At 45.8% G+C, this 25,037-nt stretch overlaps 1 protein-coding gene across 4 annotated transcripts in view; it reads right to left on the bottom strand.

Annotated features, from left to right (window-relative positions):
- Positions 1-22,698, bottom strand: part of PHF20L1 (PHD finger protein 20 like 1) — a 117,310-nt gene extending 94,612 nt beyond the window's left edge. For 2 of the 4 annotated variants that reach the window (XM_056522791.1, XM_056522792.1), the window contains exons 1-2: positions 22,452-22,697; positions 13,698-13,809 (exon numbers count right to left, since the gene is read on the bottom strand). In XM_056522791.1, coding sequence (XP_056378766.1) covers positions 13,698-13,780 — 83 coding nt within the window. In that variant the 5' untranslated portion in view covers positions 13,781-13,809; positions 22,452-22,697. Of the gene's footprint in view, positions 1-13,697; positions 13,810-22,451 lie in introns of all 4 variants that reach the window. The other 2 variants (XM_056522790.1, XM_056522793.1) reach the window with 2 other exon arrangements.
- Positions 22,699-25,037: the final 2,339 nt, after the last annotated feature.

Below are 25,037 nucleotides of genomic sequence, written 5' to 3'. Positions count from 1 at the left end.
TACATTCAATGTGAACTTGGCTCCTCTTAGGATAGCGGCCACAGATGGGGAGTGGCACAGGAGACCGTCCGGTGCCAGGGCCTGTGGTCAGATGAATGCACGATACCTTATCAAGGAAGAATGACACGGCGCCCAGGGCGCTTCTTGCAAAACGTGCTGCTTTAATGCTTGGAGCACACACACACACACAAATGATTTTGCGCTTAGAAGAAGTGCGCTAAGTCGCACGAAACAACTTGTCCCGGAGTTCCCCGCCTCCTATGCCACTCCCCCGCCTGTAGCCACCGTTATGCCTGCTGGATTGGAATAAAAGACCTGCGGCCTCTGCCTGTTTTCTGTCTTCAATTTCAAAATTCACTTCATCAAACTTGCTAATGGTGCAATAATTAAAACCTTCTTCAGTAGTGATGAACACAAATCTGGAAATGCAACACTGGAGATATTAACCACATTGTCACCCGAAGGTAGACTGACCTGTTCCGCTGTCCCGGAGTCATGTGACACAGCATCTCTTACTGCCTCCAGGAGACCTGTTTCCTTTTTGTGCTCCAGTCCCTGTTAGGGAATGATCTTTTACGTCATCCGCCCCAGCGCTTCCGTCGCCCAAAGGGCCAGGTGTAGTGGTGAGATTTGCACCATATCGCACCCCTTGTTTAGAAGGTCCACTTCGTAAGTCATCTGTATTACTCGAATTCGATCCAGAGTCTGTTGTCCAATGGTCAGGTTTTTGGCTCGGAAATCAGGACTTCCGCCGTTGATTCCTTGTTTTGATAGATCATTGTTGCTGTTGGTTATTCCAGGAAATTATCATATCCAAATCATAGTCAATTTTGTCCCTTTGTTTCATTTTGTATAGGGATCAACTATACATCCAATTTACATAGGAAATTTGTCCATTGTAGTTCCATCAAACTAGATCGCAACTCGGATCTTGCTTTTTCCCCAAGTCCGTTCGGACCATCACATAATCCAAATTAGATCTGTCCAGGAAAAGCCTTGTCAAATTCATTGCATGTTTCAAATGTGCTTGTTGCCATTTCGCAATAAAAGACTTATCTTCCTGATATTGAGAGACATCCTTGTATATCCTTAAGCCTCGAGGTGCCCGGTTTGCTTTGACATAAGATTTTAATTTATTAATTGTCCAGAACAGTTTCCCCTCTTTCTCGGATAGGGATATCAGACGATTCTCCAATGCCCGAGTACTCAAAACGGAGAATTCATCGTTCAGATTAAATTTTGAAAAGAATGTAGTTATATCCTCTCTCCCCGCCTCCAGAGCACTAGCCATATTGGCGTTCATACCTGTAGCAGTCGTTTCATCCATACTTGAGCCTTCCATTGCTCAGGTGGCTGTGCCAGACATATAGAAGAAATAGTCCAAAGCACAATCAGTAGAAAGTAGAGTCAGCACCACTCCACCATACATTCAATGTGAACTTGGCTCCTCTTAGGATAGCGGCCACAGATGGGAGTCGCACAGCAGACCATCCGATGCCAGCGTCTGTAGTCAGACGATACCTTATCAAGGAAGAATGACACAGCACCCAGGGTGCTTCTTGCAAAACTTGCTGCTTTATTGCTTGGAGCGGGGTATACACACGAGGATGCACAAGACCAACAACGCGCTTGTTTCAAAACTAATTGGTACCACCTCCCTAAAATCCATAGGGGTCTCAGGGACCCTCTGAGAAGACCCATAGTCTCATGTCAGACCAGAGAAGAAGACCCCAGGATGACGGCCGGAGCAGGTGAGGGGACCTCCGGCTGCCATGTTGGATGATCGGAAACCCTGCGTGATCCATTTAAATGCCCGCGTTTCCGCACATGCAGATATCTGCATTGATCATGACATCTGAAGGGTTAATGGTGGACATCAGCGAGATCACTTATGTCCGCCATTACCAGCGGGTCTCTGGCAACCAGGACCTGCCGTGCATGATGCGAGCACTGGTCCAGTGCTCGCGTCATGTACAGGATGTAAACATATGTCCTGGTGTGTTAAGTACCACCACATCAGGACGTACGTTTACGTCCATTGTCCATAACCTCTTAAAGACGCAGGGCGTACCTGAATGCACAGCGCTTGATCCCGGTCTATAATGCGGGGTCACGCCGCGACCATCACGGTGATGTCCTGATCAGCTAGGCCACGAGTGGAGGGTCCGTTACCTGGCTCGGGCGCGTCCGATCGGCGATTGACTTCTCCATGGCTGAGATCTAGGCAGGCAAACTCAAGCCCCGATAACACTGAACATCCGCATGTAGTTCTACGCTGATGATCAATGTTAGGAATCAGTATACTGCATATTATAGCCACTAGAAGGGGCTATGACATAGCAAAAATAAAGCCCCTCCCCCCCTTTTCCCATTTAAAAAAAAAAAAAAACGGTGTAAATAAAACCAAACATATGTGGTATCGCCACGTGCGGAAAAGTCCGAATTATAAAAATATATAATTAATTAAACCAGCACGGTCCATGGTGTACACGCTAAAAATTCCAAAGTCCAAAATGTCGTATTTTTGGTCACTTTTTATAGCACAAAAAAATGAATAAAAAGCGATCAAAAGGTCTAATCAAAACAAAAATGGTACTGAGAAAAACTTCAGATCACGGTGCAAAAAATTTGCCCTCATACCGCTCCGTACGCGGAAAAATAAAAAAAAGCTATAGGTGTCAGAAGATGAACATTTTAAATGTATACATTTTCCTGCATGTAGTTATGATTTTTTCCAGAAGTCCGACAAAATCAAACCTATATAAGTAGGGTATCATTTTAACCGTATGGACCTACAGAATAAAGATAAGATGTCATTTTTACAGAAAAATGCACTACGTAGAAACGGAGGCCGTCAAAAGTTACAAAATGGAATAAAAAAAAAATAATAATTTTGCACAATGATTTTTTTTCCGTTTCGCCGTGGATATTTTGATAAAATGACTAATGTCACTGCAAAGTAGAATTGGTGGCGCAAAAAATAAGCAATCATATGGATTTTTAGATGCAAAATTGAAAGAGTTATGATTTTAAGAAGGTGATGAGGAAAAAATGAAAATGCCCAAAAATGGAAAAACCCTGCCTCCTTAAAGGGGTTCTCCGGTGCTTAGACATCTTATCCCCTATCCAAAGGATAGGGGATAAGATGCCTGATCGCGGGAGTCCCGCAGCTGGGGACGCCCGTGATCATGCACGCAGCACCCCGTTAGTAATCAGTCCCCGGAGCGTGTTCGCTCCGGGTCTGATTATGCTCGAACGCAGGGCCGGCGGCATGTGAAGTCATGCTCCGCCCCTCAATGCAAGCCGACGGAAGGGGGCTTAAATGTTAAAAACAGTTAAATGCCTGATATCGCATTCATATAGGGAGAAAGCTTTGCACATACAGACGAATACCTCCTAAACTGCTTTCTACCAGGTAAGAAGCGATAGAAACAAAATCACCCGAACTACCTGTATATACAGATTAGCGCAGGTGAATCGGCTTTCAGTTTCCCTTAAAAACATACCTGTCATTTTAAAATATTTAAAAAGAAAAACAATTATATTATTGTTTTGTTAGATTCTCAGACCGATAAGTGGTAATTTGCCAGTAGTACTCACACAGGTACTTTCTTTCCATTACTTGCATGTCCAATCACAAAAAGCCACTACTACTGGATATTACTAAAGTACACTACTTTAAATGGCATGTGGGGGGGGAGAGGGGATTAGTAATGCACTGGGTTTGCAAGGTGTTATGTAAGCAGAATGGCAAAGAACAGCACAAGCACAGCGAGGAAGGGGCTAAACTAAGCACTGAACTGCTGCTACTGAATATGACAAGTCTGCAGACTAAATGGTACGAGGCAGGGGGTGATTACATTTGGGAGGCAGCTCTTTGTACATACAGTAGTAGGAACAAAGTATTTACACAAGGAACCAATGCCTAGAACTTTATGGCTAGTCAGAGATGAGAGGGAAGCCTTGATTAACCTTTCAGGCACATTGTAGATTCTCTGGAGGATGCAGACAGGCTAACAGATTCATGCTAAACAGCACAGGCTTTTTTCCTCTCTCCTATACATAAAACTATCTAAGCCCCAGACACACTTCTTGTATTCCATCTTGGTCTCCCTGCTGCTAGTATTTTCCTTACAACAGGCAGTAGATATCAGAATTCAGGGAAATGAGACAAAATCGGACACACTGCCCCAGATTTTAGGTTTGTTTTAAAAAAAGACATTTTTTTGTGGTAAATTCACTTATTTACAAATATATTCAAAATCACATAAGCTACCACATGGAGAGAAGTTGATTGAAATGACAGGGACCATGAAAGGGCCGAGGATTGGATCGGGGAACTTGTTTTGTACAGTTTAACGCTTCTGATCTTGCCAATATAATGGTTGCAGCGGATGAGTTGCACGCTGGGCATCAATGGTTGATTGGGTCTGAATTTTGGCATATTTAAAAATAGTAAATCTGCCCCAAGTGATTCTTCTGTAGGATGAGAATTATTCCTTTATATCACAGTGATCGGTCACTATTATATCAGCAGCTGGGAGACTCATGTGAACTGATGGGGTTAAATGTGAAAACCCAACAGATACATTTCCAGATTTTCTATATTCATTACAGTGATCCCTCAACTTACAATGGCATCAACATACAATAGTTTCAACATACAATGGTCTTTTCTGGACCATTGTAACTTGAAACCAGACTCAACATACAATGTACAGACAGTCCAGATCTGTGAAACGGGTCAATGGCTGGAAGAACCGACCAATCAGATTGGGCAATTTACTGGTAAAACCCCTGTATTACTGAAGTGTATGCACTGACTGGTGTCTGGTAGCGCCCCCTACAGTACAGGGAGGTATTACATATTCTGTACTCTTTACCTGTACCAGGGTTACCTGCTCCTTCAGACACCAGGTGAGGGCGGCTCCATGTTACTTTTTTTAGGACACCGTGTACTGTACAGGACCCCGAAGAAGCTCCTTTCCTCTACATAGACAAGTGTTTCCCAAGCAGGGTGCCCCCAGCTGTTGCAAAACTACAACTCCCAGCATGCCCGGACAGCCTTTGGCTGTCCGGGCATGCTGGGAGTTGTAGTTTTGCAATAGCTGGAGGCACCCTTGTTGGGAAACACTGACCTAGACAGTGATTTACAGCTCCCAGCAGATCTTTCTTACTTTTATATGTAAGGATTTGCTTTATCTATATTAGTTATCTACTTATTTTTCTTTAATCCTCACTTTTTCCTATTTCTGGATGACATTTTGGTGGCTTCAGAACTAATTACCAGTTTTCCATAGAGTTCTGGTCTCAACATACGATGGTTTCAACATACAATGGTCGTCCTGGAACCAATTAATATTGTAACTTGAGGGACCACTGTATTGCTACATGCACAAGTGGAGGAAGAAATAAATTCCTTTATCTAAAATCTAATCATCCGGAAACATCTTTCAGCACTAAACTGTAATCTATACCCTTATCACACAGCAGAGGGCGGCATATGGACGCATTTACCAACAAAACCAAACACAAAAAAACACATAAAACAGTTAAACTACTACAATAATTGAAGCACTTTCTCATTTCATCGTTTGTTACAATACTCACGATCTGTCAAACACAAATAAATATAATTTGAATTATAGAATTAAAAAAATTTAATAAAAAACACACGACAGGAAAAAATACAGAAAACATACATTACACATACCTGGCACATTGTAAAAATGGCAGGCAGCACTATACGATCATGGACCATGGGCAAGTTTATGCAATCTTGTATCACAGAGTAATAGTTTATTAAAAATAAAATGTATAAAATATTCATTTCTATGCCTAGAAATCTGACTCCGACACAGAAAACATCCTAATAAAAGATAAAGATGTGCAGGGTTAAAGGGGTACTCCCGTGGAAAACTTTTTTTTTTTTTTAATCAACTGGTGCCAGAGAGTTAAACAGATTTGTAAATTACTTCTATTAAAAATTTTTTATCCTTCCAGTACTTTTTAGGGGCTGTATACTACAGAGGAAATGCTTTTCTTTTTGGATTTCTCTGATGTCACGACCACAGTGCTCTCTGCTGACCTCTGCTGTCCATTTTAGTAACTGTCCAGAGCAGCATATGTTTGCTATGGGGATTTTCTCCTGCTCTGGACAGTTCCAAAAATGGACAGCAGAGGTCAGCAGAGAGCACTGTGGTCGTGACATCAGAGAAATCCAAAAAGAAAAGCATTTCTTCTCTAGTATATAGCCCCTAAAAAGTACTGAAAGGATTAAGATTTTATAATAGAAGTCATTTACAAATCTGTTTAACTTTCTGGCACCAGTTGATTTAAAAAAAAAAAAAAAAAGGTTTCCACTGCAGTGTTTGGTACAATCGGTTTCGAACGCTGGAGTCGGTGCCGGGAGCTCGTGGGGTCATAGCCCCGCCCTGTCATGAAGTCACACCCTGCCCCCTCAATGCAAGCCTATGGGAGGGGGCGGTGGGGGGCGTGATGTCATGAGGGGACGGGGCTATGACATCACGAGCTCCCGGCGCCAACTAGAGCGTTCGGAACAGATTGTACCAAACATTGAGCAGCGGAGTACCCTTTTAATATATATGCCATTCATGCCTATGTCTAAATACACACATCACCATATGTTTACCAGAACAGAAGCCTGAAAATCTCTGCCATCTAGAAGCCAATAAACAACTGCTTTACATTTAAAGAGGCACGTCAGGTTTTTTTTTTCACCCATATCATGCAAACTCCCCATCACTATTCCTACAACATCATCTGTTCTATTCCAGCACAGCTGGATCCTTGGGTCTCATTTCTGTAACTGGGCCATGTGATCCCCAGCCTGACCCACAGAAAATCCCAGCGCTTAAAGGGGTTGTCAGGCCCAAGGCCTGATTATTAAAATCCTATATGTGTATCATAATTGTAACTGTGTAATGTCTTATCCAAGACATGGGTGAGAGATCATTCAGACTGTGTTTTGTGTATTGCATTTTATTGGGGGTCTGTCTGTTTGTTTACATCTCCTTTGAAGTCGTGCACTCTGGTCCCATCATATAATCAAACAGATAAGTGGTCAGGAAGAGAGATGCCCCACCTGGTGGGATAAGAGGGGAGGGGGGAATGGAGTCTCCCTCCCAAGAAAGCAGATAGGATATTTAAACAATGCTAGACTAAAAGTTGGTTGTTCAAGGCTGTGCCACAAGCTGACAAGATCATCCTAAGAACAGATGGACTCTCACTCACTCATGGACTGCTATATCATCATGCTGTAAGAACTTCATCTTTTGTTTTATGAACTTGTCTTGCTAAAGTCTTTTATATATTTTTGTACCTCTATGTCATTTGTTCCTGTATTTTTATATAGTCAGCACTGTGATACCTTTTATCAGATTAAATGTTTAATTAATCAGCTCTGGTCTTTGATCTCTAAATATATGAGCTCACCTTTCTGAAGGCAGCTCTGGTAAAACACGTTTATATAAGGGTTAATTTGGTGACTTGCTGGGACTAGTAGTGGATACCCAGAGGTCTGGCGGCTTTAACCCTTGCACCATCACACTCTCTCTAATGTCTTGGCTGGACTGATAGGGTGTGATCGTGACAACTGGTGGCAGCGGTGGGATATCTTTAGAGATTTTTAGTGCTTGCTGGATTTTACCTGTAAGGAAATCTTAGCACTAAAAAGAAATTGCATACATATTCTTGTGTGTAAATCCCAAAGACAGAGCTCAGTGCTGGTTTAAAAGACATACAAAAAGAGTGCAAGACAGTTCTGTCCTCCCCATCTCCTGTTTTACCTCCTCTGTCTCATCTCGGAAATATGGAGGCATATCACAAGCAGTCCAAGCCTGCACTGGAGCTAATGTGCCAAGAAAAGGACATCCCTACTGCAGGAAAGAACAAGGAACAACTTATTGCTGATCTTGTGGAGTATGATCCCCGTGCAGAAGAGCTGAGTGACATGAGACAAAGTCCTACAGCTGGAACTGCCATCCAAGGACTGATATCTCCTGGGGAATATAACATTACTCCCCATCAGGACAGTACTCCACATGATGCCTTGGACTCTTATATGCGGACTTCCTTACAACACATTGGGAATGTGAATGCCAATATGAAACTACAACTGCTTCTCCAGTACCAAACTGCAGAGAGAGAGAGGCACGAGCCACAGAGAGAGAGGCCCAGAGAGAGAGGCCCAGGCACGAGCCACAGAAAGAGAGGCACAGATACAAGCTGCAGAGAGAGAGGCCCAGGCACGAGCCGCAGAGAGAGAGGCAACAGAAAGAAAGGCCCAGCGAAGGCATGAACTGGAGGTTCTAAGGCTGAGAGGGGATGCTTTATCCGCACGGAGTGATGTGCAGGATCAAGGAGACCACAAACATTTCCCCATGTTGGAGAAAGATGGTGATCTGGAGGTGTTCCTGAGGGGATTTGAAAAGGTTTGCCAGCAGTTCCATCTACCTAAGGAACAGTGGGGACGATATCTAACCCCACGGCTGTGAGGGAAAGCTCTGGATGTGTTTGCTTCGCTTCCCTCTGAGAGTGACCAGGACTATGAGGCAATAAAATCTGCCCTGCTAAAAAGTTTTAATCTGACTCCAGAGACTTATCGGAAAAAGTTTCGGACTTTGCAACAAAGTGCCACAGAAAGCTGCACTGAACATGTAGGTCAGCTAAGGACTGCATTCAGGCTGTGGACTGGGGGCCTACAAGTCACTACCTATGAGGCCCTGGAGGACTTGATGGTCCTGGATCAGTTTCTCCAAACATGGAGCTTTGAAGCCAGAGAGTGGATTTTGGACCACAAGCCCAAGACAGCCATGGAAGCAGCAGAACTACGAGATGACTTTGCCAACAACTGGGCGCCAGCAGCAAAGCGTGGATCTGCACAAGCTGGGGCAAGTACCTGGAGGGGAGCCACACAACCACAAAGCACCACCAGGTCAGCCGGGAAATTCTTGCCATCATTCCCAAAAGCAACAGGAGCCACATTGGGTCAGGGGGACACCTGCCAATGTTACAGATGCAACAATATTGGGCACCTGAGTGCCACTTGCCCCAACAAAAATAATTCTCCACCAGTAGCTGGAGGACACACAGCCGTTCTTCTGGTGTCCGGGTTACAGTGGGTTCGCGAGATTCTGGAGCCTCCTTTACCTTGGTGCGGCCTGAAGTGGTGGATACAGAGGACATCATCCCTGGAAGAACCATGGCTTTAAAAGGAATTGGAGGTGTGCGGCCTGCTGTGCCCATGGCCCGTGTGTACCTGGATTGGGGTACAGGCAAGGGTTTGCGGGAGGTGGAGGTCTCTGAGGACATCCCTGTTAATGTTCTGCTGGGGAATGATTTGGGTCGGATGCTCTGTCATTATGCTCCAAAGGACACTACCTGCACACCGGAAGGGCTAGGAGAGAGCCCTGTTCATTCAGAGGTACTGTGCGAGACTTTGGGAGACACTGCGAGATATGGTAACTGGGAGGGAGTGCAGGGGATTGATAAATGTTTACCTGTGACTGAACCAGTAATGTTTTCCAAAAGTGAAATGGGGTGTATTGTAAAATGTGGTGACAATGAATTGCCAATGCCAAAACCTAGTGGAGATGGGCTAGGGGGAGGGGTTGGTGTGCCCCTGGTGACATGTAAGGATGAGGGACCAGCAGTGAGTGATATGTCCCAATCCTGTGAGCCTAAGGAGGAGGAGGGAAGGAGTGATAGCCCTGTGTATGATGCCTGTATTGTTATGTCTGTAACTGAGGGAGAGGAAGGTGGAGATGCTAGTTCACCTGGGGGAAATGTGCTCCCTGATGCTCCAAGATGGGGGGAGGGAAATGAGCATTTCAGGGAAGCTCTGCGCAGTGACCCTTCCCTTGAAGGGCTGAGACAACGTGCTGAGCATACAGATGTTGACACAGATGGGCATCGGGTATATTGGGAAAATGATATCTTGTACTGGGAGTCCCTTTCCAAAGGCATGCTAGGGGCCCAGGAGAGAGAGAGGCTGTTATTGGTTCCTAGGCAGTGCAGGAAAGAGCTGCTGAAGTTGGCCCATGAGACACCCCTGGCAGGACATTTGGGAGTGGCCTATGCGGTCATAGAGAAGGAATGTCTAGTTGTGGTCTGGGCTTTGCAAAAATTACATCCCTACCTGTATGGCAGGGATTTTCCTGTCATAACTGATCACAACCCTCTACACTGGTTGGATAGAGTGTCCGGTAACAATGGCACCTTGAAACAAATGCTAAAAACATTTGTAGAATCGGAGGGCCGAGACTGGGGAAAGTATTTACCCCATCTGTTATTTGCTTACAGGGAGGTACCCCAAGAGCCTACAGGTTTCTCGCCCTTTGAGTTATTATATGGTCACAAAGTGCGGGGACCCCGAGATTTAGTTAGGGAAGAATGGGAAGGGGCGCTACCTGCCCCTGAGACTTCTGTGGTAAAGTATGTTCTGAGATCTTTTTTTATAGCAACTTTGGAAAATTGCAACAAAAACACAACCTGAGGGCTTTAAATCTTCTTGAAACACCTCAATTGTAATGCTAGGTCATATTGGGGTGTCCCGGTACAGGACTTGGTCCTGTCCCTTTGTCTGGAGTCCCCTCAGCCAGAGTCCCTTGATGATAATGGACTCTCCTGAAGGGCTAACCCCTAATTGCCTCTTAATATTGTAATATTTAATGTATATATTTGATTAATTAGTCTAGGATACCTCTGTATAGGACCTTAGAGGTCATGTGCCTTTAATTTCTGATATGCTATGGTTTAAGGATCTTTGGGTCATGTGATATACCCAGAGTTCCATGGGTCAGGACTGACAGGTTTGGCTATCCAATGAGCTTTGTTCCACCCCCTTAATATATATATAAGGGGCTGCAGCCACTAGATTCTCTCTCTTGAGACCTGTACATGAAAGCAAGCACATCTAATCATCTCATATCTAATCATAAATTCAAGCTAGGCCTGAAGCCTTATCTTCCGCAGCCACTAAACCGTGAGTCATCCAGCTCAAAACTACTAAAATCCTGTGTTACTACTGCAACTCAATTATCTTAAAATCAGTAGCACAGTGGCTAGCAAACAAAGCTCAGAAGTCCCAGCAAACCTGTGAGGAACCTGAACTACGGTCCTCTATACAAAGACTGTATTGTATTGTTTTGTTGCATAAAATAGGCAGTAAAGTTTATTCCGGTTTTCATCAATATCTGCTGTGGACATTCCTTTATATTTCCCTACCATTTATGGGACGGTTGGCGGTAGGACCATTACCCTAAAGGAAACCGCACCCTGGCGTCACGACAACAAAATTAATACCACTACCCTACACTTCCACTCAGCAACACCCCTGACACCATTACCCCTCCAGAGTACCACAATATTACTATTGTTCTAAGCAGATTCTGCTTCTGGTTGCTGAAGTCTAGGCAGGCGATTAGGTTGGTCTCATTAGGTGAATTACAATGATGAGACTAAACACCTTTCTCTGCAAACAAGAGGATTCATGGGAAATGTAGGCAGCATGAGAAAATCATTTCTGTTCTGAAATAGAATCAGGAGGGATGAAAACCCCCATGCCTGCCAAATCAGCTGAATCAGGTAAGCAAGAGGCATATACAAGAACCTCTACATTATTCTCTAGTAATAGCCTAAGCTGCATTATATAAGTATAAACAAAATAAATACTCAGAGTGTTTCATTTCACGCGTAGATGAAGGGGGTGATTATATGCAAAACTGCTCAACTTCTCATCCATTTAGAACAGTGGACTCCAAACTAAGGCCCTCCAGATGTTGCAAAACTAAAACTCCCAGCATGCCCGGACATCACCATTTCACATTTAAAAGGCCACATATGAAAGGGGTGATGAAATGAAGAAAAGTTCATGTATCCATTCCTGGAGCCACTGGAGGCTGCACATTGGGATATGGTAATGGATACATCTTATCCCCGAGCCAAAGGATAGGGGATAAGATGTACGATCGCAGGGGGTTCCGCCGCTAGGGACCCCCGTGATCTCGGTGCAGCCCCCGGCATTCTGTGCCAGGCGCTGCTTTCGAGACGGGACGTGACATCATGGTCACGTCCCCTAGTGACGTCACACCACGCCCCCTCCATTCATGTCCATGGGAGGGGGCGTGACGGCCGTCACGCCCCCTCCCATGGACATGAATGGAGGGGGCGTGACTTCACTAGGGGGCATGGCCGTGACGTCACGTCCCCATCTCGGAAGCAGCGCCCGGCACAGAATGCCGGGAGCTGCACCGAGATCACTGGGGTCCCTAGCGGTGGGACCCCCTGCAATCATACATCTTATCTCCTAAAATAAGATGTATAAACCCGGAATACCCCTTTAAACAGGCGCTCAGGAAACCCGAGAAAAAAAAATCGCCACCAATGCAAGATGTGGAATCAAGTAGTCGCCTTTATTGGATAAAAGATACAGGCAATAACACGTTTCGGGGTATCACACCCCTTCTTCAGATTGAGAATGTGCATCTTATTGTGTACCTTGTTATATCTGCTTTGTGCACCGCTACTACACTTTCTCTATGAGTAGATGGGGAAGCAGAGTTCACAGGCTCTCTCTATGAGTGGGTAGAGGAAAAAGAGCATAAAAAGGGTACTCCAACGGAAAAATTATTATTTTTTTTTTTTTTTTAAATCAACTGGTGCCAGAAAGTTAAACAGATTTGTAAATTGCTTCTATTTAAAAATCTTAATCCTTCCAGTACTTATCAGCTGCTGTATGTTCCACAGGAAGTTATTTTTTTTTTGAATTTCTTTTCTGTCTGAACACAGTGCTCTCTGCTGACGCCTCTGTCTGTCTGTCTCAGGAACTGTCGATAGTAGGAGCAAATGCCCATAGCAAACCTCTCCTGCTCTGGACAATTCCTGGCATGGACAGAGGTGTCAGCAGAGAGCACTGTGGTCAGACTGGAAAGAAATTAAAAAAGAAAATAACTTCATGTGTAGCATACAGCAGCTCATAAGTACTGGAAGGATTAAGATTTTTAAATAGAAGTAATTTACAAATCTGTTTAACTTTCTGGCACCAGTTGATTTAAAAAAATAAGTGTTTTCCGGCGGAGTACCCCTTTAAAGAATTTCTAAATGGGTGGGTAGAGGAAGCAGGGCTCCCAGGTTTTTCGATCACTCCTGTCAGAAGTTAAATGCTTTTTTTTTTTACCTAAAAATATGTAAAGGAAAACAGAACTACTTAAAGGAAAAAGGTAAACCAAATTTACTGGGTAATAGTGCGGGTGAACAGAATAAAAAACAGTGGTCACTTACTTTAATTAGTGTAGTGATTGCAGAGTTATCCTTGTTTCATCATGTATTGTTATTGCGGTGCTGTGCACAATGGAGGCGGGGAGACGGCTGGTCGAGCTCCCCTGCCTCATCAATATTCACCACCCGCCCACGTGATGAATATGCAAAAGTTTTAACTCTGACGTCACTCGGACGTGAGACCCTTGCGTGGGTGAGCGTTCTGCTCTTGTACCAAAGGCACTGTTACTTTGCTTCACCCAACTTCCGAGTGTATCCAGCCTGCACTCTGCTCAGACAGCAGACCGATCACCCCCCCAGCTGCCTCTCACGTGCCCCCCTCGCAGGCTCTCCCAACACCAACACATAAAATTTAAAACAGCAACATCTATAAATGTGAATAACAAAACTTCCAGTACCATTTCTGCAGGTAGTCCTGCGCTTCCAACCGAGCGCCAACCTCAAAAGTGATTCCAGGACGAATCGGAGGCGTCTTACTCATCTTAGAGAGTCTTCTCTTCTCCCCCCAACCTACGGAACAAAAGGATTTAATAGTGAGTAAACAATTAGATAACACACATGTACCAAGAAGATAACATATCCTTTCCCCCTTGACCTGACCGTATTAGTCATAGAAAGTTAGCGAGAAAAAACACAATATTCTGTTACGCTAGTAAAAGTTAGTGAAAAACATAAACCAGTCTGAAGATTTACCGGACCCTTAGATAAATCTGACAATTTGAAGACTGTCGGTCCAAGTCTGCCCTGCGAAAAAGAATCTGGACCAGGGTATTTAAAAGGGTACTCCAGTTGAAAACTTTTTTTTTTTATTTTTTTTTTTTATGAACTGGTGCCAGAAAGTTAAACAGATTTGTAAATTACTTCTATCAAAAAATCTTAAATCCTTCCAGTACATATTAACTGCTGAATACTACAGAGGAAATTCTTCTCTTTTTGGAACACAGTGCTCTCTGCTGACATCTCTGTCCATTTTAGGAACTGTCCAGAACAGCATGTGTTTGTTATGGGGATTTTCTTCTACCCTGGACAGTTCTTAAAATGGACAGAGATGTCAATTTTAATTGTGTACACAATTCTATTAGTTTCTTTCTTAATATATTTTTTAAGCAGCTGAAGTCCATTTTCCAGATATAGGGCTTCATATCCCCTATATAGAGATGAGATGACGGGGCTTTTTCCATCAGAAAATATTATGACATATCCTAGAGCCGTGTTACCAAATGTGTGTATCTCGAGCTGGGGCAAAACTCCCATCATGCCCACTGCTGAAGCTGGAAAGGCCACAGTTAGACAACTGTGTGTGCGCGTATATATATTTATACACACACATTATATATATATATATTCACACTAAGATAGGCCATAAATTGTCCAGCTATAGGAACATAGACTAAATAGATAAGGATGAGAAAAAGGGAGTGTTCCTATAGCTGGTCAATTTATGGCCCATCTTAGTGTGAATTCTCCACATCTATTGTCTTAACCCCTGCATATTTGTGAGATGTAACCTGTGTCTTCTGCTTGTGAGCTTAGATTTTCTTTTGACTTGATGAAGGGAGGAATCCCGAAAGCTTCTCTACAAAATTCTGTTAGTCTAATAAAAAAGGTTATTACAGGATACTGCAACATTTTATGATTTGCATCACTGGACTAATTCGGCTACTCAAATTTACTATATATTATGGGGGTGTGTGTGTGTATGTATGTATGTATGTATATATATATGTTCCAGCATCACTTCCAGACGGCTAAAGATATTAACATGAAACTTGGTCACATGTTACTTATATGTCAACAACAAACATAGAATAGGTCATTTAACCCTTACTCACCCCCATTTGCCAGGGTCGGGGTTTTTGTTTAAAGTCTTATACAAATCTATGGGACATAATTTGTTACTGCATAACTTCCAAACGGCTGGAGATATTTCAATAATACCTGGTCGCATGTTACTTATATGTCAAATAAAAATATATGATTAAATTACCCCTTAACTACACCCTTATATAAAAGATGAGGTTTTGTATCATGTAAGTCTATGGGACTTCCAGTACCTTACTCCACAAGCTCCAGTCTGCAACTCCTGGTGAATGTGTCAGTCCGGCTTGCAAGCCACACCCCATGTCACAAAGACACGCCCATTGTTTAAACTCCAACCCTTTTATTCTCTACCCTTTTTGCGCATCGGTCTGGCTATCAAATCATGCCCAGTCCCACAAAGCCACGTCCCTTTCTATTTTCAGCTTACAATATCTTCATCACAAATCAGTCCCACCAGAGGACAGGATACGAGGACGGGGCACAGGGATGGGACAGGAGGACGGGATATGAGGTTGAGATATGGGGACGTGATATGACAACAATATATGAAGTCAAAAGCTTCCTCCTTTGTTTATTTTCCTCCCCAACAAGAATTAGGAAGGAAAAACCGGGCAACGCCGGATACTCAGCTAATTACTTTCTGGAGATGGTAAAGCGTTAAAGGGTTACTGTAATTAAAAAAAAAATAATAATAAACTTGACATGCTGGCTAGACATGTCAAAAGTTGGGATCGCAACAGGGTCTCACTCCTGACATCCGTTGTGATTGCTAGTTATAAGCCAGGGAAGTGCACAGTATCACACAACTCCCCAGCCAGCTGATGGAAAGGGTGGATACTTCTTCGGGCTTATAACTAGCAATCACAGCAGGTCTCAGAACAGAGACCCGATGCAATCAAAGCAGGTCTCATATCTGGGCAGCATGTAAAAATTTTTTTTTAACGATAATAACCCTTTAAAACATAAAACATCCTTTTAGCGTAGGGTCACACATAACAGATCCGCAGCGTATTTTACAATGCAGATCTGCCAATGATCGACCCTATAGTGAGCCCCCTTCCTGTGCCTGTGTCTGCTGGTAGCAGCAATCCACTGTATGAGCAGACACACAGGGATCTGCGGATCTGTAGTAAACTGTGCAACATGCACAATTTACCTTCAGACATTGCAGCCGCTCTCGGCCTTGTCCAGGGAGCAGTGGAGATGCCGCTGTGTCTGGGAGTACACTGCGTATATGCGCACAATTTACTACAGATCCGCAGATCCCTGTGTGTCTGCTCGTAGCAGTGGATTGCTGCTACGAGCGGACACAGGCACAGGCTGGGGGCTCATTCTAGGGTCGACATTGGCGGATCTCCCATTTAATGTCCCCATCCCACATTCCTTTCATTTCATATCCATCCCCCTTAATATGGTGCTGGGGAGCAGGAGAAACATGAAAAAACCTGATGCTTGCTTAGCCCCGGCCCCTGTTGGTCTGTTGAAGATCCCATTCTCCTCTCCCAGTGTCTTCTGTGCTTCCTTCTTACCGGACAAGCAGCTTGTTGCACTTGCAGAACCTTCCAATCACTAGCCAAGACAGGTCACCGCTGAGGCCAGTGACTGGCTGTGCGGGAAGGTCCTGCAACAGCTGCTTTTCTCTGAAGAAGGAAGCACAGAAGACACGGGAGAACGGGATCTGCAGCAGACCTATGGAAACCGGGGCTAGGTAAGCATCAGTTATTTATGTTTCCTCAGCACCATATTACTCAAACACAGGGGTAGGGGCTGGGCTGCCACCAAAATTGGTCACAGATACAAATACGATGACACTTTCTATTACTGAAACCAAACATCTCACTATCCTGACCTAATAACTATTACTTGAATGTACAACACGGGAAATACAACAGCCCGAATAGAAAATAATAAACAAAAAAAAACAGCAAACGTAAATGGGTAAACTGATATATATACACACACACACAGCGACCCCCCCCCCCCCGACCTACAATGGCCCCGACATACAATCATTTCAACATACGATGGTCTCTCAGAGGCAGCATCAACATACGATGCTTTTGTATGTCGGGGCCATCGCATAAATGGCTATCCAGCAGCGCAGACTGCTTCAGCTGCCACCGGATAGCCGTTTACGGTGGCCCGTGTGGTCCGCTGACGATCACTTACCTGTCCTCGGGGCTCCGGCGCGTCCTCTTCGGGATCCCCTGCATTGTCGGCGCTCTCCATCGTCGTCATCACGTCGCCGCGCACGCCGCCCCGTCATCCAATAGGAGCGGTGTGCGTAGCGACGTGATGGCGGCGACGGAGAGCGAGGATGCCGGGGAAGCAGAGGCCTTGCCGGAGCGTTGTAGACACCCCGGGGACGCGGCGACAGCGATGGAAGGCGACATCCAGGGCAGCGGTGACCAGCAGTGACGGTCCGGAGCGGCGGGGACAGGTGAGTATAACCTCCAATACCAGTGGTCTTCAACCTGCGGACCTCCAGATGTTGCATGCTGGGTGTTGTAGTTTTGCAACATCTGGAGGTCCGCAGGTTGTAGACCCCTGTCCTATACTTTACATTGCACGGATCCCTCAACATACGATGGTTTCAACAAACGATGTTCCAATTGGAACGGATTACCATCGTATGTTGAGGGACCACTGTACTATAATATATGTGAAATTACATTAGCCATAAAAAACTATGATCTGTTTCTTCCCAGCTCAGCTGCAGCCATACATTTCATTACTGTAGCTGGGTCATGTGACAACAGGCCAATAACATGCAATAATGTACAGAAAGGAGGTCAGTGTCTACAGTGGGGCTACAGGATGACATCACCTCCGATCCCGCCAGCAAGCTCAGACCCTCCTCAGAAGCTGCAACTCATAGCAATATACAGCAGATGCAGTAATACAACAAGTGCTGTGATGAGACCCTTCCTCCCCCAGCCCTTCATTTCTAGTAAACATTTCTTCTTTATTACTTTCGGTTTTAAGTTATTTCAGGGAGCGTTATGGGCTTTTCTGTTGAAAACTACCAACAATTTTGTCTAGGTCTGTATGTAGGCTGCACTAGGACAACTATGTTTGGACACCCTGTCGGACACTGTCTCCTCTGCACATCATCTCCTCTTATCTCATCATACGTGGTCCCATTTCTCTGCTTTATATGTGGTCTTGTATCATTATACACTGTCTTGGCTACAACATCTTCCTGCCTATCCCTCTATATACCATTGCTCTCCTATCACCTTCACCAGTTGGGACATATGATGCCTGTCGCCTCAATCCATCATACACCCTCTCTCTCTCATTGTCATGCAGTGGGGTAAAAAAGTATTTAGTCAGCCACCAATTGTGCAAGTTCTCCCACTTAAAAAGAATAGAGCGGTCTGTAATTTTCATTAGGGATCGACCGATATCGTTTTTTTAGGGCCAATACCGATAATCGGTGGAGGTTAGGGCCGATAGCCGATAACTTATACCGATATTCCGGTATAAGTTATCGGCTATTTATCCCCCCCCGACACCGTTGCAGATCATTGATTTAAAGCGGGCGCTTTAAATCAATGCACTGCAGTGGCTTTTGCGGTGCCATAGACCGCCGCCGTCACCCGCTTCTCTCCCCCTACCTGTCAGGGTGGTCCGGGCCATCCTTCCTTCCTGTAGTGTCCGGCGGCATTCCGGGAGGAGGGTGAACCGGTCCGGGCTGTCCTTCTCCGGCGGTCATCTTCTCCACTCCGGGCAGGCTCCGGCCTAGTACGCTGCATGGACGTCGCTGCGCAGTGACACCCGTGCGAAGCGACGCACCTGACGTCACGGCGTAGCAGCGTCTATGCAGCGTACTAGGCCGGAGCCTGCCCGGAGTGGAGAAGAGGACCGCCGGAGAAGGACAGCCCGGACCGGTTCACCCACCAACCGGGGGCGGGGCATTATCGGCAAGGTAATAGCCGATACCGATAATGCCCAAAATCGTGATTATCGGCCGATCCCTAATTTTCATCATAGGTTATAACCTCAACTAAGAGACAGAATGAGAAAAAAAATCCATAAAATCACATTGTCTGATTTTTAAAGAATCTATTTGCAAATGATGGTGGAAAATAAGTATTTGGTCAGTAACAAAAGTTCATATCAATACTTCGTTATATCCCCTTTGTTGGCAATGACAGAGGTAAAACGTTTTCTGTAAGTCTTCACAATGTTTTTTTTGGCCCATTCCCCCATGCAGATCTCCTCTAGAGCAGTGATGTTTTGGGGCAGTCGCTGGGCAACACGGACTTTCAACTCCCTCCAAAAGTTTTCTATAGGGTTTGAGGTTGTGGACAGGTGTCTTTTATACTGATAAGTTAAAACAGGAGCCATTAATACAGGTAACGAGTGGAGGACAGAGGAGACTCTTAAAGAAGAAGTTACAGGTCTGTGAGAGCCAGAAATCTTGCTTGTCTGTAGGTGACCAAATACAAATTTTCCACCATAATTTGCAAATAAATTCTTTAAAAAAATCAGACAATGTGATTTTATGTATTTTTTTTCTAATTCTGTCTCTCATAGTTGAGGTTATAACCTATGATGATAATTACAGCCTCTCTCATCTTTATAAGTGGGAAAACTTTCACAATTGGTGGCTGACTAAATACTTTTTTGCCCCACTGTATGTCCTCTCTCCATCTCACACACTCTCTCTCTCTCTCTCGTTATGTTGTCTCTTCTCTCCCAATTATAAACTCTCATTCTTTCTCAATGTCAAATTTTGTCTCTCTCTACCTATCATACACTGTCACTCTTGCGTTGTCATGTGACATCTCTAATTTCTCACTCATGTTATCGCTCTTTATCCATCATACACTGTCACTAGTTTGCTGTCATACGTCATCATATTCCTCTCCCTATTACACACTGTCTCTCATCATACGCCGTCTCCCTCCATCTCCCCATCATACGTCGTCTCTCTCGCCATCATACGTCGTCTCTCTCGCCATCATACGTCGTCTCTCTCCCCATCATACGTCGTCTCTCTCCCCATCATACGTCGTCTCTCTCGCCATCATACGTCGTCTCTCTCCCCATCATACGTCGTCTCCCTCCCCATCATACGTCGTCTCCCTCCCCATCATACGTCGTCTCTCTCCCCATCATACGTCGTCTCTCTCCCCATCATACGCCGTCTCCCTCCCCATCATACGCCGTCTCCCTCCCCATCATACGCCGTCTCCCTCCCCATCATACGCCGTCTCCCTCTCCCCATCATACGCCGTCTCCCTCTCCCCATCATACGCCGTCTCCCTCTCCCCATCATACGCCGTCTCCCTCTCCCCATCATACGCCGTCTCCCTCTCCCCATCATACGCCGTCTCTCTCCCCATCATACGCCGTCTCTCTCCCCATCATACGCCGTCTCTCTCCCCATCATACGTCGTCTCTCTCCCCATCATACGTCGTCTCTCTCCCCATCATACGTCGTCTCTCTCCCCATCATACGTCGTCTCTCTCCCCATCATACGCCGTCTCTCTCCCCATCATACGCCGTCTCTCTCCCCATCATACGCCGTCTCTCTCCCCATCATACGTCGTCTCTCTCCCCATCATACGTCGTCTCTCTCCCCATCATACGTCGTCTCTCTCCCCATCATACGTCGTCTCTCTCCCCATCATACGTCGTCTCTCTCCCCATCATACGTCGTCTCTCTCCCCATCATACGTCGTCTCTCTCCCCATCATACGTCGTCTCTCTCCCCATCATACGTCGTCTCTCTCCCCATCATACGTCGTCTCTCTCCCCATCATACGTCGTCTCTCTCCCCATCATACGTCGTCTCTCTCCCCATCATACGTCGTCTCTCTCCCCATCATACGTCGTCTCTCTCCCCATCATACGTCGTCTCTCTCCCCATCATACGTCGTCTCTCTCCCCATCATACGTCGTCTCTCTCCCCATCATACGTCGTCTCTCTCCCCATCATACGTCGTCTCTCTCCCCATCATACGTCGTCTCTCTCCCCATCATACGTCGTCTCTCTCCCCATCATACGTCGTCTCTCTCCCCATCATACGTCGTCTCTCTCCCCATCATACGTCGTCTCTCTCCCCATCATACGTCGTCTCTCTCCCCATCATACGTCGTCTCTCTCCCCATCATACGTCGTCTCTCTCCCCATCATACGTCGTCTCTCTCCCCATCATACGTCGTCTCTCTCCCCATCATACGTCGTCTCTCTCCCCATCATACGTCGTCTCTCTCCCCATCATACGTCGTCTCTCTCCCCATCATACGTCGTCTCTCTCCCCATCATACGTCGTCTCTCTCCCCATCATACGTCGTCTCTCTCCCCATCATACGTCGTCTCTCTCCCCATCATACGTCGTCTCTCTCCCCATCATACGTCGTCTCTCTCCCCATCATACGTCGTCTCTCTCCCCATCATACGTCGTCTCTCTCCCCATATCATACGCCGTCTCCCTCCCCATATCATACGCCGTCTCCCTCCCCATATCATACGCCGTCTCCCTCCCCATATCATACGCCGTCTCCCTCCCCATATCATACGCCGTCTCCCTCCCCATATCATACGCCGTCTCCCTCTCCATATCATACGCCGTCTCCCTCTCCCCATCATACGCCGTCTCCCTCTCCCCATCATACGCCGTCTCCCTCTCCCCATCATACGCCGTCTCCCTCTCCCCATCATACGCCGTCTCCCTCTCCCCATCATACGCCGTCTCCCTCTCTCCATCATACGTCGTCTCTCTCTCCATCATACGTCGTCTCTCTCTCCATCATACGTCGTCTCTCTCTCCATCATACGTCGTCTCTCTCTCCATCATACGTCGTCTCTCTCTCTCCATCATACGTCGTCTCTCTCTCCATCATACGTCGTCTCTCTCTCCATCATACGTCGTCTCTCTCTCCATCATACGTCGTCTCTCTCTCCATCATACGTCGTCTCTCACTCCATCATACGTCGTCTCTCTCTCCATCATACGTCGTCTCTCTCTCCATCATACGTCGTCTCTCTCTCCATCATACGTCGTCTCTCTCTCCATCATACGTCGTCTCTCTCTCCATCATACGTCGTCTCTCTCTCCATCATACGTCGTCTCTCTCTCCATCATACGTCGTCTCTCTCACTCTCATACACCGCCTTTCTATTTTCCCCATCACAGACATCTCTTTCTCTCTTGTCATACACTGTTATCTTTCTCCAGACACACTCTCTCTATCCTTGCTATATACTGACTTTCTCCCTCTCTATATATATACTTTTCTATGTCCTCTCCATGTTATTTTCTAGGTGTCTCTTCCCTCCGGATCCCTTCCCCCCTTGATGTCCCTGTTCTCTCACCCCGGCTGTCTCTCTCTCCCGCACGTCACGGTGCACAGCGCTCAGTCCGTGAAGGACCCGGTGTCTCCTCTCGGATTTCGGAGTGTCCTAATCTCCGGGGAGCCTCATCCTTCTAGTATCCGATTCTCCGGCGGACTCCCACCCGCAGCTCCCAGAGAGCCCTCTGAGCGGCCGTCAGCCAATCACACCGTGCCACGTCAGAGGGCGAACAAAAACAACTTCCGGGTAAGCGCGTCAAAGAGAGACGCGTACGCTGCCGTCTCCAAGGTGAGACACACGTGACTTCCGGCGTGCTTGAACTCTTCTGCGTTCGGGTCGTCCATGCAGTCACGTGATCTGAGGAGTTCAGTGGGCGGGGATAATGGAGGCTAATAGGACTCTACATGGCCTGGTGTATAGTTATACAGTGTATAAATATAACAGCGGATTCATTATACCTAATAAAAATATGAGAGCAGATAAACTATAACCCAATTAAAATATAAAATGATAAATTATAACCTTATAAATTATTACCAGCTTAGTCTGAATCCAGACCGCTCTGGATCAGACTGTCATAAAGAATATCACTGTACTCGACTCTATTCAGCTTTCCCTCCACCCTGATCAGTCCCTGTCACCACAGCATGAACCTGCTCCCACAATGCTTCACTGTAGAGATGGTATTGGGGCAGGTGATGGGCAGTATCTGGTTTCCTCCAGACATGATGCTGCCCCCACCATGATGACTGTAGGGATGGTATTGGGCAGGTGATGAGCAGTGCCTGGTTTCCCCCAGACATGATGCTGCCCCCACCATGATCACTGTAGGGATGGTATTGGGCAGGTGATGGGCAGTGCCTGGTTTCCCCCAGACGTGATGCTGCCCCCACCATGATCACTGTGGGGATGGTATTGGGCAGGTGATGGGCAGTGCCTGGTTTCCTCCAGACATGATGCTGCCCCCACCATGATCACTGTAGGGATGGTATTGGGCAGGTGATGAGCAGTGCCTGGTTTCCCCCAGACATGATGCTGCCCCCACCATGATCACTGTAGGGATGGTATTGGGCAGGTGATGGGCAGTACCTGGTTTCCCCCAGACATGATGCTGCCCCCACCATGATCACTGTAGGGATGGTATTGGGCAGGTGATGGGCAGTGCCTGGTTTCCCCCAGACATGATGCTGCCCCCACCATGATCACTGTAGGGATGGTATTGGGCAGGTGATGGGCAGTGCCTGGTTTCCCCCAGACATGATGCTGTCCCCACCATGATCACTGTAGGGATGGTATTGGGCAGGTGATGGACAGTGCCTGGTTTCCCCCAGACATGATGCTGCCCCCACCATGACTAATGTAGAGATGGTATTGGGCAGTGCCTGGTTTCCTCCAGACATGATGCTGCCCCCACATGTAGGGATGGTATTGGACAGGTGATGGGCAGTGCCTGGTTTCCCCCAGACATGATGCTGCCCCCACCATGATCACTGTAGGGATGGTATTGGGCAGGTGATGGGCAGTGCCTGGTTTCCCCCAGACATGATGCTGCCCACACCATTCTTTACTGTAGAGATGGTATTGGGCAGGTGAGGAACAGTTCCTGGTTTCCTCTAGACATGATACTTAGAATTGAGGCCAAAAAGTTCAATATTGGTTTTATCAGACCGGAGAATCTTCTTTCTCACATTCTGAAAGTCCTTCAGGTTCTTTATTTGTAAACTTACTCATTGATTTCCCTCTACGGCTATGTTCACACAGCGTTTTTTCTTTGGCTTTTTTCCCCCTATATTTTTGACACATGAATCTTTTATCATATTACTCAGGGTTTGATCTGCCATCACATATGATCAAAAGACTGATTGTTATTTTACTGCTAGCTAGCCCTACTTAACAGCGCCCTTTTCCGTAAATTAAAAAGCTAAGTATGTCTTATTGATATACAGATATGTGTTTGTTCATATGGGATATAGATTTGCCTCTACGAGGTTCTCAACATGGTTCATCAGGAGCCTCATTAAAGTGAGGAGATTCAGGTTATATATGTGATGCGAATTTGTCGCTAAATAATACAACCATACACAGTCCATATAGTCCATCACACACATTAATATAGCTACTCTCCATCTCCTAAAATAATAGGGCCACGTTCACAAGGTGGAATTTTCAAGTAGACTTTGGCGGAAAAATTCCACCTGAAAACTCAGTTCCAGCAAAGTCCCTTTGTTTCCAATGGTATTCTGCTGCACTATGCACATGGCACAATTTTCCTAAGGATAGGGGATATGTGCATGATGGGAGAAAATCCCCATAGGAGCTGGACAGCTCCCGGGACGTGAGTCATCAGAGAGCAGTTAGACAGAAAACAACAACTCAACTTCAGAAGCTAATCACTATTGGAAGGATTAAGATTTTTTAATAGAAGTAATTTACAAATCTGTTTAACTTTCCGGAGCCAGTTGTTACATAAAAAAAAGTTTTTGCCTGGGATACCCCTTTAATGTCCTAAAATGGTCCAGTCAATGCCCAGAATTGAATACAATTAAGAATCTTTGGCAAGAATTAAAAATTGCTGCTCACAGCAATCTCCATCCCATAGGACCGAGC

This window comes from Hyla sarda, chromosome 5 (genome assembly GCF_029499605.1).
Source record: "Hyla sarda isolate aHylSar1 chromosome 5, aHylSar1.hap1, whole genome shotgun sequence".
In the NCBI taxonomy this organism is placed as follows: Eukaryota; Metazoa; Chordata; class Amphibia; order Anura; family Hylidae; genus Hyla; species Hyla sarda.
Note: the sequence above shows the minus strand (reverse complement) of the source record. Positions and strands in the feature narration are given on the sequence as shown.